General features: G+C 40.1%; 1 protein-coding gene across 6 annotated transcripts in view; it reads right to left on the bottom strand.

Moving 5' to 3' along the window:
- lrp1bb (low density lipoprotein receptor-related protein 1Bb) overlaps positions 1-19,842 on the bottom strand; it is a 318,056-nt gene that overhangs the window by 95,043 nt on the left and 203,171 nt on the right. For all 6 annotated transcript variants that reach the window (XR_012597184.1, XM_074659766.1, XM_074659767.1 and 3 more), the window contains 10 exons: positions 17,399-17,548; positions 9,811-9,951; positions 9,588-9,713; positions 9,251-9,382; positions 4,061-4,195; positions 3,665-3,794; positions 1,980-2,106; positions 1,680-1,831; positions 888-1,012; positions 297-668 (listed from right to left, as the gene is read on the bottom strand). Coding sequence is in view for 5 of the 6 variants with exons in the window: in XM_074659766.1 (XP_074515867.1) it covers positions 297-668; positions 888-1,012; positions 1,680-1,831; positions 1,980-2,106; positions 3,665-3,794; positions 4,061-4,195; positions 9,251-9,382; positions 9,588-9,713; positions 9,811-9,951; positions 17,399-17,548 (1,590 nt within the window). In the remaining variant the exon portion in view is untranslated. The remainder of the gene's footprint in view (positions 1-296; positions 669-887; positions 1,013-1,679; positions 1,832-1,979; positions 2,107-3,664; positions 3,795-4,060; positions 4,196-9,250; positions 9,383-9,587; positions 9,714-9,810; positions 9,952-17,398; positions 17,549-19,842) is intronic.

Below are 19,842 nucleotides of genomic sequence, written 5' to 3' on the forward strand. Positions count from 1 at the left end.
GACCCGATGACAATTATTTCGAATATCCACCATTACTATATAGAAATAGCCAAACTACTTCTCGCTGATGGTCTCGTTTGCTTGTGTTGGTCATATAGTGGCATCAGTAGTACACTGAGTCTGTTTCATAACCTGTTAAAAGTTCCTTGTAGTAACTTTACAGCACACATATTATGTGGCCGTTCAGACAGCTGTATTGTTTAAAATTGGTAATATACTTGTGAAGTGCATCTGTATCTGTGCGGTGAGGAATGTTGGGGATGTAAAAACACTGTGAGAATGTTAAATACACTTACTTTCTGCAATGATAGATCTTTCTGTCCAGTCATCGTTAATCATCTGGATGTTTCCATAATGGACGTCACTGAAAAAGATGCGGTTGGTCCGACTTTTCTTCTGACTGTAGTCGAAGGCCAGGGCTATGACATTCTTGAAAAAAGCCGGGTTTTCAAAAGGCTGCACGGGGGAGTTGAGGTCGTTCTCATCTGAAAGGTGGATGCTTTTCAGTATGGTCCTCTCAGAGAAGAGCAGATAACCTTCATAGCGCTCGCAGGCAAAGCCGTCCTCTGCCAAGCGACCGTGGGCGCAGGAGCACGTCCTCCGACCGCTACCCAGGTGGAAACACAGCTGCTGGCAGCCTCCGTTACTCCTGGCACACGGGTTGGTGCCTTCAAAACACAACCAAACATTTGTTCAATTACTGATTTTTGCCTCGGCTTCTGCCCCCTTGCAATCATGTTTAAATTGAAAGTGACTATACATTATAGATGGAAATCATGGGTGCAGTGTAGCAGCCACATTGGATTTGCAAATCGGATTTTATTGAAGCCTTTAAAAACTAAGTATAGGAAAAGACTGCAGTAGTAAGAGTCATTGTGTGAATCAACCTTTTTCTCTGCCTCTATTGAAGACTGTCACATCCTTCAAATTGACCCCAAGACCACTCCTCATGGTCACAGCCTCACTGGTGTCCGTCTTTAAGCCACGTCGGATTGAACCGTTGGAGTGAGCCCTGAAGTACAAATGAGTGGTTTCAGTTTGAGAGAAGAAAGCAAACTGACTTTTCACTGGGGGAGGGTAATGACAAAGTTAGATAAATATAAAGACAGATAATTTCTTCCGACAATATTAAAGCAAAATCAAAGACTGCAGTCACCCAGTCTTGACATACAATTCAAGTTGTTGAAGATAAAAACACACTAAAGCTAACAGCTCCTTTCCATTGTGGTCCTCGTTGTAAAGGGGAGAGAGAGAGATGATTGATCTTCAAGTCATGCAAGAGAGGTTAAAAACATGCAAAACAAACAAACAAAAGAGACATGCGATTCATTATTTAACAACCATTTGCTAACCAACGGTTTAAAAGATGTCTCAGTCTGTTGTTGCTCCAAAGAACTGCAGGTGTATGAAAAAATATGAAGCGACCAATTTCATGAAAATAACTCATTCAATTTAGCTGTGTGATTGAATATACAAAGGGTGAGGAAGGATTCGCCCTTGATGATGACACTGAATTCAGCGTAGAGTATTTAAAAAAAATAGGCGGTGACCCTCGCTACGAGGAACTGCTGCTCTCAATATTTTCCCGAGACCTTTGAAGGGAAGGGTTATTGTCAGGTTAGTATTGCGGGCTTTGCAGGGCATTGCATGTGTATGCATTTATGAAAATAATAAATTACCTGTCAGACCAGTAGATATAAGGCCCGAACACAGCCACCGAGAACAGGTCTACGTTGGCCACTGACAGTACAATCTCCCGGCTCTCACCTGTCTCAAGGTTGATCCTCTCGATCTTATCTGTGCGGGCGTCGCACCAGTATAATGTATTTTCCTGGAAGGTAATTTTAAAATGCATATCACAAACCGAACCTCTTAGGCAAAGTCATATTTCAGACACAATGGAGATGAGGTAGGAGGTACAGCATGTAGGAGAGGAGTGGAGGGGGAAGAGGTTGGTGATAGCGTTTGTGCATCTGTACCTCGTAGTCTATGGAAATCCCATTGGGCCACATGATGCCTGAGTTGACCAAAGTAACCTGGTCTGAACCGTCCAGACGGGAGCGGCCGATGCAGGGGTTCTGGCCCCATTCAGTCCAGAAGAGAAACCTGGCGAGCACAGCAGCATCACACAAACACACTGATTTCTGTACATGAAAAAAGAGGTGATACAATTAAGAAATACCTGATTTGGTTGGCCAATAATAACACATGTTTTAAGCAATATTCCCTCAAATTCGATTTGTGTGAATGGTGTGACAAATATTTCTACTGGGGTAGACTATTTAAAGTTGAACAATAAACTTTCCCATCTCAGATGACAGTAACTGTAAATCCCGTATATGATAACAGTATATTTTGAGCCTATTGAGGTGGGCTGCAGGGGATTTCCAGGGCAGTCTCTACACCGGGCACTCAGGCTCCTTGGCATCAGAGGGTTGCAAGAAAAGAAAAGCCACCAGGAACATCACTGAAGCTGCAGAAAAAGCTTCAAGGTGGTTGTGGATCAAGAGGGGTGATCCGAGGTTTAGCGTGCCACTTGGACACAAGCCGGGGACTGATCATCCCCGGTTGGGTCGCCCAGGTGAGGGTGTCTGATGATCAAAGACCCGAAACAGACGATGACTCTTGGTTCATCACTGACGATGTGACCAAGCCGCACCATCTACATGCAGATGGTGTTTCTTCAAACAAAAATGAGCACTGTACATGTGTAAATAATTATAAATATAAACACGAATACAATAAAATATTTCAAACAGAGAGATAAGGGCCAAAATATCATTAAAGATACAGCCTGAGGCCCTGATCACACACAGCGCTGTTTAGCAGCCTGGGGTGGCTTTTTGTAATTGTTTTCAATGAAAGTGAAGCGCACCTTGCAATTTTCTGCTTTGTACACCTCACGTTTTTTGCAGGAGCGCCCTGAATGCCTTGAGTTGAAAAAAATTAAACTTCGAGTGGAAAAGCGCTCCCAACGTCATTAGCGTTTTCTCTCATTGTGGGGATTTTTACTGGATACACAAAACTTTATGATCTTACCATCCGTAGTTACCATGATCTGAACAGAAAACTTGAGATTTTGGGAAAGTTGTCTTCATTAATTTAAACTGTATTATTAACTAGTAGGTATAATACAGTTTATGGTTTGTGTTAAGCTAGCGTTAGCATTTAAAAAAAAGACAAAGCAATCTGCAAATCTGTCTGATCGGGCAACAAAAGGGCAGTGCGGTGCACCTCGTGTTTTCCAACTGAAAAAACACGCTCTGTCTGATAAGGCCCTAATAAAGCCTCTCTATTTGAATTACTGCCAACTCACTAAAACCAATATAATAAGCCAATATTGGTCAAAAGTGTTGGTCTGCTGATATAGATTGGATTTTATTCAAGAGACAGCAAGTTCTACAGTCAGCTTGACCAATCAATGGTCCATCTGAATTCACCATCAGGGAGCTTTGTGACATCAATAACCAGTTTCTGTGGTCATTACCTGGTTTGGTACCACGGTACCCATCACTAGAGTTTCTAAAGGCAAATATAAGCATGGTGTCTGTCTACAATAAATACTTTTTGAAACCACTGCACCACTGTCCATACAGTAGGGCTGCTACGGATTACAGCAAATAATGCGCTAAAATAGTGAAAACACAAAAAAGTCATGGCCTACCCCTTCTGTGGATGCACAGCGATGGCCCTCGGCTGATCAAGTCCTTCAGATATGACCACTGAGCGGTACGCACCATTCAGACGTGAGATTTCTATTAGACTGAAACCATGGTCTGTCCAATACAGGTTCCCTGTGTAGAAAAAAAAGCAATAGCCAGGTGTAAATACAGCGGCAGGTTTATTGATCCTCACGGGCACACGTTACATGAGAAGGACCCATCATGAACTACTTTCTACACACTAATAATAACTAATCTTGACCATGCGTTTGCCCTGTGAAAAACAAACACATATACTTAATGCCATAACTAGAAGCAGTGCACATAAAGTGAGAATGTTCACCAATTAATACCAACTTGAGAGCCTACGGTGATAGACTCCCAGCGACGATACTAACCAGCGATCCAGTCAACAGCGATGCCTTCCACCCGGCTGATGCCGGTAGTAATGATGTCCTCCCTCCAGGTCTGATCACGTTTGGACCGGGATATTCTGTTCAGGCCCATGTCTGTCCAGTATACGGTGTCATTTCCTGCAAAACACACAATACAGTTAATGATAAGAGAAAATGGGGTGATGAATGCGGCTGCCACAAAAGTATTTATGCCCTCAAACAAAGCAGCTCATGAAACCGCATTTTACTGCAGCACGGCCCATTTCACCAAATGTTGAGCGGGACTATAAAGTATGATGGAGAAAATACCCACACAGTTCACCCACAGCTCGTTGTTGACATACAGTGCTTGAGCAGAAAAGGCAACTCTGAGCCAGATTTTACAGGGCAGTATATAGCTCCATGCTAAACATGGTGTTATGGACCCTTTCTGATTTTACAGCCCAGCCCCATTACATGAGCACATAACATAGTATGTAATTTATTTATGGTGTTGTCTTCAAGTGCATCCCTGCCAGTTTGGCTCTGCACAGGTTGTTAGGGGGATAGGAGGCGTCATATGTTTATTTGCACTTTTTTGTTCCTGCTGCCTTCACACTCTGTTAACACGTAGCACACGTGACAGAATACACCTGCGGGGTTTGATCTGTTCTGCTCCGACAGCCTGGCTTCTGTAATGACAAGTAAATGATGTGCGTGAGCTATCGGCTGCCGCTCTTGGATGGGCTTTAGTAATGCGATTGCATGTTTACCTGCACAAAGTAATAACGGGGAGGACAACTGGCAATCTTGTTCTTTATTTCGGCAAGGTCTAATTTTGTCTTGAACTCTGCTTAATTTGTTTTTTTCCACATATCAAGGTTGCTATAAACATTTGAAGTAACTCAGATCCAGAATCAGATTTCAGGCTCTCTTGATCCTTATTGAATTACAGACTGACTCATGACAGTTTCTTGTAACGAACGACCCGACCTGCTCTTGTTTTCCTGAACTCTGTGATCTGAAAGAGAAAAAGTCTATATGGAAAGTCTTAGTCCATTATAGAGTTATACAGTACTTATATGTGATTATATCTGTAATTACAGTGGGCACGTACACCCCATGTGGTTTATTTATAGCGACTGCTGCAAATTTCTGTCATTAACTATCATTATTATTTATAGCCCTTGCAGTTACGATCACTTGAATACCTACCGCCATGACTAAAAGTCTACAGCCATGCTAGCGGCTCTGTGAGGTTGTACTTACGTAGGCATAGCAGCACTTTGAGCAGAATGCTAACATGCTGATGTTAAAGGGATAGTTTAGGTGTTTTGAAGTGGGTTTGTATGAGGTACATATCCATACTAGGTTTATTACTTGCAGTAGGTGACAATCAGCACGCCTCCAGCATCGAGAAACAGACAGGAACACCGACACCGGAGCAAAGCAATACAGTGCTGTGGACGGGGGCGGCAGAAAAACTTATTCAACCATCTAAAAGAAAGTCTCACATAAAAAAAATGATATCTGTTTAAGTGTACGCTATATTTAGAATACTTTCTGATGGCGAACTGAACTGAAAGTGAAAAGTATCTATACTGTTTTTGTCATCTGAGCCTGCTGGCTTTGGAGAGATAATAGCTAAATTTCACTTTCAGTAAGTTCCCAGTCTGAATAAAGAAAGAGAGGGCTGTCTGACGGCAAGATAAAGCATTGAAACCTTTCTAAATAGAGCGTACACTTAAACTCATATGGATTTTTTTAGGTGGGCCTTTCTTTTAGGTGGCTAAAATATGTTTTTCTGCCGTCCCCGTCCACAGCAATACATCGCTTTGCTCTGGTGTTGGTACTCCTGTTTGTTTTTCCAAGCTGGGGGCACGTCGACCATCATCTACTCTAAGTAATATACCTACTATTGATAAGTACTTCATACAACCCAACTTCAAAACACCCGAACTATCCTTTTAAGTAAGGTGAGGTCTTCAGGCTAATAAACTTCTGTTGACAGGTGAATGGAATTTCAATTGTGGTGTTTGTTGCATTGAAAAACAATATAAAAATAAATAAATCAGAAACAGTGTCCCAGTGAGTCAATAAATCCCCAGACTTACTGTTTCCTCCCTTCATTAGATAATAGTCTGTAGATAATTGTCCCTTTCAAATGACAGGGATGTCTGTTGATCTCTGCCTCTGCCACAGTCAGTCAGTCGGGAATATTAAATCAGCTTCAGCGACCTATTGCATGCATTTACATTTTTTACTCTCATTTTTACAAAGCTACATAGGAAAGTCATAGAATACACATGAAATTACTCAAGCATGCAATTTTTATCTGCTGCTGATTTTGTAAAAAGAATTGCTGCAAATCCTCAGTGTATGAACCCTTGTGTGTATGTAGTTTGTTTCTGTTTTTCAGTTGTGGGTATGCAATTTCCTTTACACAGCTTTTGTTATCATGCTTCAGTGGCAACCTATTATATATATGGAGCGCTACCAGCCTATCGTATATTCATAGCATTTGTTGGTGTAATAAATCTATCATTTTTATCATATATATAATGTGGAGGGAAGCATGGATGTAACAAACGACAGCACAAGCTACTGGGTTCATGTTTTGCAATGCGCGTTACGGTGCCTTCATTTGATACAATATCTTGGGAATTGCTTTGTATTAGGATTCTTTCAGAGGGTTGCAAGGATATAGTTATTCATGCTGAGGTTCCTGTGTAATGTGAACTTATTACTCTTTCATCGACGCTGCACTCCACAGGACCACAGACCATTATTCAAAAGGTTTGAGCCCAGTATAACAAAGACCTTCTCCTCCCCCTTGTTTAAGATTGAGAAGAAACATTTGTACTGTAGGATATAAAGGAAGGGAAGACGGGTGTTCCATAATTAGCATATGAATTCTTGAGGTATGGCCAAAAAAGTGTTTTGTGAGGTCACAGTGACCTTTGACCACCAGATCTAATCAGTTCATCCGGAAGTCCAAGTGGACGTTTGTGCCAAATTGAAGAAAGGTATTCCCAAGCTACCCATTCTCATTCCCGACTCGTCACATACTGCGCTTGTTCAGTGCCCCTCGAAATCGGATACCGATATACGCTTGTTAAAAGCATAGTGTCCTTTCAAAATAAACACCTTTTTTCAGAGGAAGTTAGGTTTAGGCAACACAACCACTTCGATAGGGTTATAAAACATTTTAGTTTCACACAGGCCATGAACAGCGGTCAGGTGTTTGTTTGACCGGCTGTTGCCGACGCCGAGGCATAAAAATGCTAGTATATGTAAATCATTAAACTGTTAAGTCACACACTACATTTAATAATATCCTGCTGAATTTGATTGTGTACAGTGAAGTGTGAGTGGAAACATGGATGGGCAGACATAGTAGCAATCGTGTCATCAATTTTCTCGCCACTTGACATTATGAAGACCACAGAGCAGCTCGCCTGGAGGGATTCTATGTCCCAGTCACTTTAGGGGGGCATGTGCATGCCAAAAGTCTTGAACCTCATCATCTAGTTGAGGGATGGTGTGTCTAGACACTCTGAAACTCTCTTATTATTATCAGTATGTCATATAGGGTTTCTATATTATTAAACTACATTATAATTAAAAATACAAAGCTGAAATCACACACACACATATATATATATATTTGCTCTGCCATTACCACTGCAGAGAGGCAATTGGAGGTCTATTGCTTTCTATTTTTGCACAAGTAGTTAAGAGAGAGGGAGAGAGACACTTCTGAAACGCTCTGTGCCGCGTCTGGTGGAATCACAAGCATTGTCTAGAGTGGTTGCAATCAGCTCCAGCGGCTGCGTCGTGGAGGCACTAACTTGAACAAACCTCAGTCAGATAAATGATCGAGGAGTCAGGCAGACTAGACTAATATATTCAACTAAACAACCCCTCTGCCCTGCACTCTCTCTGCTACTAGGGGATGGAGGAGAGGGATGGCAGGTTAACAAGGGTCATGCATTGGGGTCATTTTGCTAACAAGGGTAATGGCATCCCACCTCATCCGCCCTCAGAGCGCCTACTGGTTAAAGGTATGACCATGCTCTTTTGAACAAAATGTCTTGTGAATGTATGTGACATAAAGCCTTTCTTTTCTAGACATTTGAAACATTACTGGATTAGAAAGGCCACATGGTCAGCTTGACATCGCAGAGAAAAGAACAGTTCAAAATAAAAGTTATACAATAATACAGTAATTCCATCTGGAAAACACATTTTTTTTTGTTTTTCACAGTTACAGTGAAGTCCAAGAATCTGCTTTGTAATGCAGATAAATCAAAGGTCATAGCCATTTATAATTATGAGTCCAAAAAACACCTTCACACTTCTACTTAAAAACACCAGGAACAACATGCAGTATGTGCTGGGGCTGTCAAAGTACAACACAAATTTGTATTAACGTAACTTTTAGGTTGTAGCGGGCTCAGTTTTAAAGCTAGAGTGAAGATTATGGCATCATGAAACTAGAAAAACCTAAGGAATCCATTGGTACCATGTCATACTAGCTTGTCAGGCTAAATAACGCTCCAAACTTACGCAACATTTTGGTGAGGAAGAACTGGCATGGCCATTTTCAAAGGGGTCCCTTGACCTCTGACCTCAAGATATGTGAATGAAAATGGGTTTTCTATGGGTACCCACGAGTCTCCCCTTTACAGACATGCCCACTTTATGATAATCACATTCAGTTTTGGGCAAGTCATAGTCAAGTCAGCACACTGACACACTGACAGCTGTTGTTGTCTGTTGGGCTGCAGTTTGCCCTGTTATGATTTGAGCATATTTTGTCTGCTAAATGTAGTACCTGTGAGGGTTTCTGGACAATATTTGTCATTGTTTTGTGTTGGTAATTGATTTCCAATAATAAATATATACATACATTTGCATAAAGCAAGCATATTTGCCCACTCCCATGTTGATACGAGTTTTAAATACCTGACAAATCTCCTTATAAAGTACATTTTGAACAGATAAAAAATGTCCAATTAATTTGCGGTTAATCATGGACAATCATGCGATTAATCACAATTTAAATATTTTAATTGATTGACAGCCCTACTATTTACATTTAACCATATCTCAGACAAAAAAAACCTCTTCAAGCTTCAGTGGGTCTCTGATATATCTGCTGCCTTAAACTCAACATAAAAACCTCCCTCTGTGTGTTGCATGATATCATACCTGCATGAAAGTCAACTCCCACAGCAAACAGTGTTCCTGTAATGGGCATGAGAGCTTCGCTGATGTCATTCGGTTCAAGAGCGATTCCCCGGATTCCCTCATGGATGGAATACATCAGAAATGAGTCTACACCTAAAGAACGACAGATGACCTGTTATACCCTAAACAAAGGTATTAAAACATTGTAAATTATGACCTATGTATAGATTAATGACATGCACTGAACATAAATGCATCGCTTCACATTTAGAGTAATGAATGCAGAAAGATGTGTGTAAAATACAATGCTGATAGGAACATATTGGCAGCTCTAGAGTATATATTTTTGGAAACACACCCTCGCAAGACATGCGGTCGCTACGCAAGTTGTAGCCAACAGTGCAGGAGCAGCTACGGGTGTTCTCGGAAGTGGGGAAGCAGAGCTGTGAGCATCCTCCGTTGTTTATCTGGCACTGGTTTCTTCCTGAATGTTAAGCACAACCAGAAAACAAGGCAAGACATAAGGCACCATAGATAAGTGTATGTGGGTACTGTGTGTGTGTTTCTGTGAGCATGCTTACCTTTCTGACCCTCCCTGTCGTACACTTTCATATGAACCACCCCGCTCGTTTTGTTTCTCAGGATCACAGGGTTCCGTCCGTCTCTCTTGGTAACCGTACCCAGCTGTGCCGACTCCTCATCTGCCCACCACAGCTTGCCGCCTGTAACCATCAATGTCATTTGTTGATATGGATATAAAAAAAACATGGCCACAGATGCAGATTCAATAAAACTGCAATGCAAGGGGCGAATTGTATTTATTGCCTCAGGTAATACCGCAGCATCACCGTATGTCTTCTTCGCTGTATGCAAATCACGTTGTGGTGCAAGCAAACAAGCACTCAAAAACACTACAGCACAATCACAGACCAATTCCAAGTGCAAACGGCGTGCTTCAGCTTTCACTCTAATCCACCAAGGCTGCCACTCTTATGCCACAAAGCCCCTTAATAATTGAAGCATTCTCTGAGCTGATTTGAGATTAAAGACTGGGATACCCTGTTCCTCTGCCTATTTGCTGCTGATGACTGCATCTTGCAGCCATTGAAACATAGTTGCTTGTTTGGGAATGGTTTTCACACCAACAAAGACTCTTCCATGCACTTCATCAATTTGGAGTGATGTGGTCAGAATAGTAATTTTCAATGCCATGTCTACAATAGAATGGGAAGATGTCCACATCAAAAATCGATACAGGATAGTATCGCGATATTTTGTGCGACAATATTGTATCAATACACATACAGTCAAGTATCGATCTTTTATTATATGACCTATTAACCTCTGAACCGACCGCTATTCTGTCTTTCAGAGGTTGAAGCAGGTTCTGTCTTAAAGCTTGAGTGAAGATACTGGTATCATATGAAATTAGAAAACCTAAGGAATCCATTGGTATCAACCGTGTCATGTTAGCTTGTCAAGAAGGACGCTAAATAATGCTCCAAATTGTTGTGTGTCATGATGTTTCAGCGTCTACTCCCTCACCAACCGGCCAGCCTGTCTGGCTCTGTGTGACAGTGAACCTCCAGGCTTCAGTAGTGCTGCCGTCGTGAGCATAAGTGATGAGTGTGTCTCTGTAAAGAGGCACATGCACAATAGGCTCCTGACCCCGGCACACCCAGCCGCCACCAGCACACTATCCTCCAACCCCCCATCTCTGTCCTCAGCAGAAATCAGTGATGCACAGTCCAGGCACTTTGCCACAGACTCTACAGACGTGACAGGAACTCTCAATTTAAAAATCCCACTGAAGTGCAAAGTGGAGAAGAGTCAGGTGGCTCCTCTCGCTTCAAAATAGACACTGCAAATGGGGTGGAGATGGACCCGATATTAGTCCTTTTTGAAAGGGACAAAATTGCAAAAATGAACCATTACATGGAGGAGGCGTTAAAATAGGCTGCACAATGGAAAGACAAATTCATATTTATAAAGTAATATCAAAATTGGCTAATTTAAAAAAAATATATATATGTTATAGAAGCATAGCAACACTCCACCGAGGAATTACTCTGCTAAGCAGCAGCAGCAACCACATATGGAATGACTTGCAGGTAAATACCGTAAAACTGCAATTTATAGCTCGGGCGTTTATTTGCTTCAATCACTGAACTCACCCGGTGTATATTTGGGACTGGCCTTTTATTCCTTTCGCACAAAACGCATGCTCAGCAAAGATGGGAAATGCTATCAAATTGATTATTTAAACCAGTAAGAATATTAAAGTAGGCAATCAAATAACATATAAATGATAAATCATTCATTTGATCTAGCTCTGAGACAGTTAACAACGCTTGTTTTACGGCACCGGCATACTGACACAACGCCTCTCTTTATCCTGTTAAAACCAAGCTGCCTGTTAGCGATGAGCCGGCCTGCTGAAAAGGGTGAAAACTAAACAGAGAAAGGTGAGGACACCTTTATTTTTGTAGTGGACTTCACGTGACAATATACACAACTTGGATTAATCTTAATAAAAAAATGTTTTGAGTCTTTTGATAGGTGAACTCTTACGAACTAGAGGAATATAAATAATTGAGGAATGGACACACATTCTGACTTTATGATCGCTTCAAAGGTAAGGAGTCGCCACTTTTTTATTCGTCTCTCTTGTAAACTACCGAATAGTACCGAATAGTTTAAAGCTTAGAAGCTTAATAACGTTGACATTCTAATTATCATTATGAATAACTTACAGAAACATTGCGTGCCTTCTTTTTCTTTCTCTCTCTCTTTCACACACACGAGTGATGCAGCGCTCAGCGTCTCTGACTGAAATTGTCTCAGTCTTCATACCAAGTCAACATTTATTGAAAAAGATCGATGTAATCATTTCGAAATTCACAACATGCTTCCATCCAACAAAACACTCTTCCTCAATCCATATTTGTTGGCGTTTAGCCTTTCAAAAACAACATTTTCACTTAACGGGCCAGTCTAGCAGCAATCAACAGCACCAGACATCTGAATCAATTGAATGAACTGGATGATTGAACTGTGGAGAATCTAACCAATCTAACGATGTGTAACAAGTCCATATTGACAAAACCAGCGTTTAACTGAAACCTACGCTTAGTTGTCAAAACATGTAGCCACACCTGGCAAGTAAAGTAAAAGGACTAGGCGTCTAATTGTGGCTTTTAATTGAAGTTTTACAGTAAACCCTCTCAGCAGCATTGTTGGTGCACACAAACTGGTGCAGTTTATTACTCTCTTGGTATATTACAGTATAGCTAGAGTACATAGCAACCTCATATACGTGATAAAAGTACTATTTTTCAGTCAATACAATACGTTGTAAAGAAACTGTTACTTTTCAGACGATTTAGCAACATATATGCGTTTGCAAAAAATAACCAAAGCATGTGCCCTTTAGGTTTCACACCATCAATCCCTTGAAGGTGAAACACTGTTTTGTTACCCTACCCTTTTTGATTTATTTAGAATAAAAAATACACTCACAGAAACGATTCCCACTTGCATTAATAGCTTTGGGCTCAATGTCGTCCCTAAAGGGAACGTAAAAAACTTGTTTTCACAAATCAGAGGAATTTCCATGACTGAGAATGACAGTCTACATGCAGTTTACAGAACATTTGACCCTAGGGGGCATGCTAGCCTAGATTAGCTTTGCACCCAGTGTTAATTTGATGCCGTGGGGACCGCTGGCTAGCTGTGATTGCTCGCTTGTGGCACATCATATTCAATTTCCACCTCAACTGCTAGTTTGATTCCAGGCAAGTCAAGGCTGATGGATCACCCACACCTTCTAAATAGAAGCCCTCACCTTTCCCTCAAGCCAATCCAATTATTACAGAGCCCTAGGATCTGAGTGGATCGACCTTGTGTCACTGAACAGTGCCTTCATTACACTTTTTCATAACCAGCTAGAGCAATCAGATGCACGAAAAATGAAAAACAGCTAAAAGGAAACACGAGCACTTCAGCATGTTCGTTTTTACACGCCATTGAATGGATTGTCAGTTCGATCGATTACAGTTATTTGGCTCTCTGAATTTGACAGTCAGGGTTTAATTTACCCAGTCAATAGCGGATGTATCTTCACAAAACCTTTTCAGAAGAAGGTAATATTATACTCTGCAGCAATCAAGAGACAAAATTACAGTCTGATTCCTCTGGAAGACCTGCACTCCACAGATACCACTGCAGTAGAACGACCTTTGCCTTCTCCGTGGTCGTGTGCCTGCCTCCGCTTCGTGCTGTGAGGGAGCTAAAGATCCCGAAAGGCTTTCCTTGTTTACACACGACGTTGTTTAGGAGTAACCTTAACCACTTCAAACACGACCAACTGATCGATTAAGCTATCACAGACCAGGAGAGATAATTGAACGACTGTTAGATTGATGCTAATTAATGTTGATTGACTAAATCAGCACAAGAGCCCTTAATTACCCATACATAACATGTTATTTCCTTAGCAGTGGTTGCATATGTATTTATCTGTATATACATATTTTAATTATAATAGTGTGTACTATTCCATTAGGTATCTAATCACAGTATGCTGAGCTAGTAAGACAAAGAAAAAAGAGAGAGGAGATATAAAACACTTTGGGGTAAACAGACTGAATGGTCAGCAAATGCACTTAATTGCATCTTTCACCATGGAGACAAAACAACAACATCTGCAGAAGGGACATTTCTCAGTAATGGGCATCACCAATAGTCCATTCACTTGTCAACAAAAGAAGCTCGGGATTGGAAAACAAACATGTCTGGCTGGCTGCTGTCTTCCCCACAGCCTCATTTCCAGATGACCCTGTACATATTAGTAGTATATAAGTACATGTTCAATGGTCTCTGGCAAAGCAGGGATGCATCTCGGTACATTACGAGACACTGAATGTCCGACAGACAACAAACAACAAGTGAACATTACACACGATGCAAAACACTAACATCAGGCTAAGAGGAAAATGTGCTCTTTGCTCAGCAATAGTATTTATAGTAAACATTAACGTTGTAGTGTTGAATTGCTACAATTACTTTGAAATGCATGTAAATATAAACACAGTGAACGGTGCTGTTTTAACATTCAATGAAGCATCTTTACCACATGACGTATAATCTGGTAAAGGGTGAAATGAGTTATTTTATGTGTTATTAAACACTAAGCTTAACGTTACAAACGTAATATCTTTATAATATTCGATAAATCAACATATACACCGAACATTGGGCAAAGCCAATCATCTCATCATGCCTAGAAAAAAAATGTCATATCTCATTAAAAAAGGTCTTATGAGTATTAAACACACTTTCATGCTCGCATTAATCCAAATGTAAATGTACAAATCCACTAGATTGCTATCTTCTATACATATTAATTCATTAACACGCGGCAAATGCACTGTTGAGACACTGAAATCTCTCTATATAACAAAGTATTATAACAATACGGTGCTGCGCTTGTTCATTCTACCATTCAAAACAATTTCCTCAACATAACAAAATGTCATTAATTGTGATTGATGGAGACTCGCAAACATCATTTCACTGTTTTGCTGTACCTGCTACTGTGCAGGAACCAAGCCATTAGTCTATGTCACCTCCAGTTTTATCTCCCATTCATGAAAATGCAATAATGAAGTCTCCATCGTCCATATGAGAAACACTCCTCCATAGTCAAAGTCTTTACTGTAAGAAACGTTTATGAAAATGCACTAAAAAGATGTGGCTTGGAGTTGCAGTGGGATTTCATTCAGCACTGTTGTGTTATTCTGTGTGTGTTAAACAGTGTGTTTATGCTCTCAGCACATGCTGACAGGTACCCACACATGAAACGAAGGCCTGCCATGATTAGTGACAGGCTTCAAGAACACAAAGTATGACCCTGACAACAATATTGATTTCATTGTTTCCTTAAAAAATACACTTTGGTCCAAACACACACACATCACACACCCACACACACACACACGCACACACACACCCAACAACTCTCTGTTCAGTATGTTTGCTGCCTTCTCATTACCAATCTTGGCAAGGACAATTCATTTGCATAGCTCGCTGGGAAGCTTCCCAATTGTCAAGATTGCAGCGGGTGTGGAAGTGAGACAATTTAAAATTATAATTCCGATCTGATCTGAAAAAAAAAGCGATGAATGAAATGTTATGTGTCACACATTTTAGCATACAGGTACAGCCAGGGTGTGAAATTATGTTTGTTTTCTTCACCTTCCACTGTGGCAGGTCATTGAACATTTCTACTGGTCACTGAAGTTTGTCTGCCACTTCGGAAATCTATGTAGAATGCTTTAGAATTGACCGATCCTAAGTCCCGCCCCCCTTAGTTACTGTTGCTAGGTCGAGCAAAGTTGACGAAAAGAAACATACTTCAACATACTTCGGGGCGAAGTATGCAGGTTCATCAGAAACTCCTTCAGCTCTGTGGTGTCAAAACAGTCTCAGTCTCAGATAGAGATTTACAGATGCAAATCACTCTGCATATATTTGTGCATTGTGTGTTATGAGACACAAGTCACATGACATTTTACGAGTCACATGCTCACTGTATTTGTGGATTTTGTGTGAAAACAGCATGCTAAAAACAGTCTCAAAACAATCCACACAAGTAGGTGGAGATTCACAAATATAGTTCCTCTCAAAAATGCTAAGTTGATGTACAAATGATGATCTACGAGTTGTGAATTAGAGGCACAGATACAGATAGAGGTTTACAAATACAAATCACTCTGCATTTATCTGTGCATATTGTTTTATGACATTTGTTTGTGAATATGAAGAATGAGACTTTTTTTTGACACCATACAGCTCAGAACTCCGCCAGCGACCTGCAGTTGGAGCTCCGGCGGGAGGTGGAGGGCTCTGCGCCTGACAGCAGCAGCTCCCCCTCTGGCCAGGAGCAGAGCTTCGCCTCACTGCTCCACTGGTCCCCGCTGGGAGCCAACACTGACACCACGCTGCTGGGAGACCCAGGCCGTATTATTGGGCCACGGGAGAACTAGAACCAGGACGGCGTGGGGCAGACTGTCAGACCCTGCTGCTGTAAAAATGAGAGGTTTTCTAAAGGGACGCTGGTGCTCGGAAACACTACCGCTTTTGTCCGCAGGGACAGCCAAAATCAATACGAAATGAAAGTTCCTTGTAGTAACTGTGACTGTATACAATGTAATGTATCCGTGAAGATTGTGGCACCAATGTAATGTGACTTATATAGTAATGTTACTTTTGAACAGAGGTAGCATATCTAAGTAGCCTACATTAACATGAAAGGGGAAAGTTGACCGAGGTTGTGTCGGGTCTCGAGCTTGCTCAACTGTTATTGGAGCACAAAGAGAAAAGGGGCGGGACATAGGAAGGGTCAATTGTAAACACAGTGGTACCAGACAGTAGACATATGGAATATTTAATCTTAATCCCTGACTATTTGTAATTTAGGAGTTGCTTTTTAAAAATAATATTTCTTAATCTCTGCCATAGTGGCAAAAATACCTGCCACACCCGACGTTTACCCTGTATTTGGCAGGTACCTTTTTGGTTATTATACCAATAGTTAAGGTTGATTTGAGTCCTGCACTGCACTCAGTACAATGCTGTTACTGAGTCTCGGCAGTGTTGCACACTCTCTGTGGCTGTGGCAGAGCTAGTGTGTGTTTCGGTTAACACTGACATATGGTGCTAATTGGAAGCCTGTGTGTTTGTAGAAAAAGAAGGAAAAGAGCCAGGCAGTGTGAGCTAAACACCGCCGTAACGTGAGCTACAGGTACGATTTCTTTCCACAGCATGTTGACTCGGATTTCAGGAGATTTCTAAACCTGAACCTATGAGTTGATGGATTATGTGACACATTGGATTCAGCACTGATATCAAGAATCAACACATAATGAACATCCTCCTCCCTTTTCATTACGAAAGGGGGTGAGAAAATCAATCATCAATCACTGCTGCGGTGTGTTTTAATTATCTAATGCCCCTGCTACTCCACACAAAGTGAAGCACAACTGTTGCGAGTGGCTGGCTAAATGGCTCCATTCTCCAGCCACTTAACTGGTTAAACATGTAATCCCTCCACACTCTCTGACTAATCCCCAATGGCAATCTGATGCACTCGTGACAAGCTCCACTCACCCATCACAGCCAGAGCCGTGCCTTTGGCTAACTCCCTCTTTAGAGTCTCCAGCACTTCCAGCCCATTGCCGTCCAGATTGCACCTGTTGATAGTGCCATTGGCCGAGCTTATCCAGTACAGCTTGTTGGCAGTGTAGTCTATTGAGAGACCTGAGGGGACAAGTGAAGAGAGGACACCAGGTTAGCACTCACTCTGCTAGGATTCACTAGAAAGACAAGCAACATGCTAATCAGAGACATACAGAATAAGTCATAAATGGATAACAAAATCAGGTAACACTTTAACCATTATTTATAAATGGTACTTTGATAGTTAATTAAACTTCTTTAATTGTCAACAAACAATGAAATGATAATTAATAATGTTTACTAATTATTAGTGATACTATAATTTATGTTATTTTATAATTAGTTTGTGTAAAATGAAATAATGAGTTTATAAATTATATATTGTATCATAGCAGATAGGAGACGATAACAATTAGATTCTGATTACATTAGTAAACTATTTATTAACAGTTTATTGTTGTACACATTATGTAATTTTATATACTATATATTGTCAATGATTACCAAATTATTTGTAAACCTTTAAGAAAAAGTTTGTAAAACATTCATAAACATTACATAGATAGATGGACCAGAAAACAATTATAAACCGTATTATAAGTATTAACTATCTATCTAAATAATGTTTATAAATGCTTTCATTTGTTAAATCATCAGTTGTAACTTTATAATAGACATCCAAATAATGTTTAATAGACAGTTTAAAAAAACAGTTATGAACCATTAACAAAGTTTTACAAAAATCTATCTATGTAATGTTTATAGATGTTTTACAAACAATTTCTTGAAGGTTTACAAATCATTTCGTAATCATTAAAAAATACTTATAATATAGTATATAAAATGTTATGTGTGCAACAATAAACTCTTAAATAACTTAAATTATTATTATTACATTACTTATTATAATTTCATGGTTTGTTAACAGTAAAATAACTATTAACTAAATTATTATTATTACTATTAACTAAAAATGTTACCCAAAATCATAAAATGGTAAAACAGCTGTTTAAAAAGAGTAGATTAGGCATACTACATTTTTGGGATTACCATTAAATCTGAGACATTACAGTAAACAAAGAAGATTATTACTGAAAAGACGGAGAAATTACTATATTCAGTTATAAATCGTGATTACTTTAAGCTCTGAAAAGATGCATAAGAAATATGAGTTTCTGTTTGACTATACTGCAACAGTATATTTCAGAACTGCATTACTTTAACATTTACATACTGTAGTTCCTATATGCATTTGGTTGAGCGAGGGCTAATAGAAAGGTTTATGTGTTCGCTGGCACATATTCATAGAGGTCAGAGTGAAAAGAAGAGTGAGACTGGATGCTTTTAAATCCATTTCCTGGCTAACATGATGGTTTTTCATAATAATACTGTTAATGGTGGGAAATGAGAGAAATTTCAGTTGTGGACCTCTGGACAACCCTCTGTCTCCCACCATGTGCCGGATTTATATCCGGCAGATTCACAGTCACAATGCGTCATTAATTTACGCTTGTCCCTAGGTCTACCCCATAATCATAAATGAAGCCGGTGAAATATTGGGTGCACCCCACTATCTGTATTGCTGACAGGCCGCTGGAGAATGAAGAAATACAGTGAAGACAATGGCCCTGTTTGTGTGATAAAGTGGGAGTTTGACTTTGAACTGTGTGACAGCAGCTACGTGAAATGAAGACCAGCTGAATGTTTTTGCTAAATCAAGCTGCAATCGCTCACTCAAAATGAGATAGATGAAAAATACCCTTTTAACCCTTTCAGATCACATCCCTGTTCATACTGTGCACCTATTTAACAATATATCAAAAAAATGTCAAAAAATCAATTTCTTCGTATTTTTATATCAAAATCCAATAATCTTTTTTTCCTGTAAAACAAAATATGACAAGTGATTTTTACAAGCTAGTACCAACCAATGTCATCTCTCCATCAATCAATCTGCAACTTTTAAATATTCCTTTTCACTGGAGAATACGTCAGAGTACAGAAGCTAAAGATGCTCTAACTTATGTTTCACTGGTACTTTAAGCACACATCATCTGGGGGATAGACACTCAAAAAGTAAGCAAGTACAATAATAGAAATATTAGTCATATGAGCATGTAGAACATGTTTAAAATTGGGCAGCAGTGACGAATCAATGGTCTTAATGAATTATGTTGTGCATGCTAGGCCTCACATACATACAGTACATGTATCTATATATAACCTATAATGAATATTGAATATTGTCAGATATGGATGCTGGTGGAATTTCAGGCCCCCAAAATTCAATGATACATCAACAGATACATCTTACATCGATCACTTCCCCAACTGTGCATCACAGCAGACACCACTCAATGATTCCTTTCCAGTAC

Source organism: Sebastes fasciatus, chromosome 14, assembly GCF_043250625.1.
Source record: "Sebastes fasciatus isolate fSebFas1 chromosome 14, fSebFas1.pri, whole genome shotgun sequence".
NCBI lineage: Eukaryota > Metazoa > Chordata > Actinopteri > Perciformes > Sebastidae > Sebastes > Sebastes fasciatus.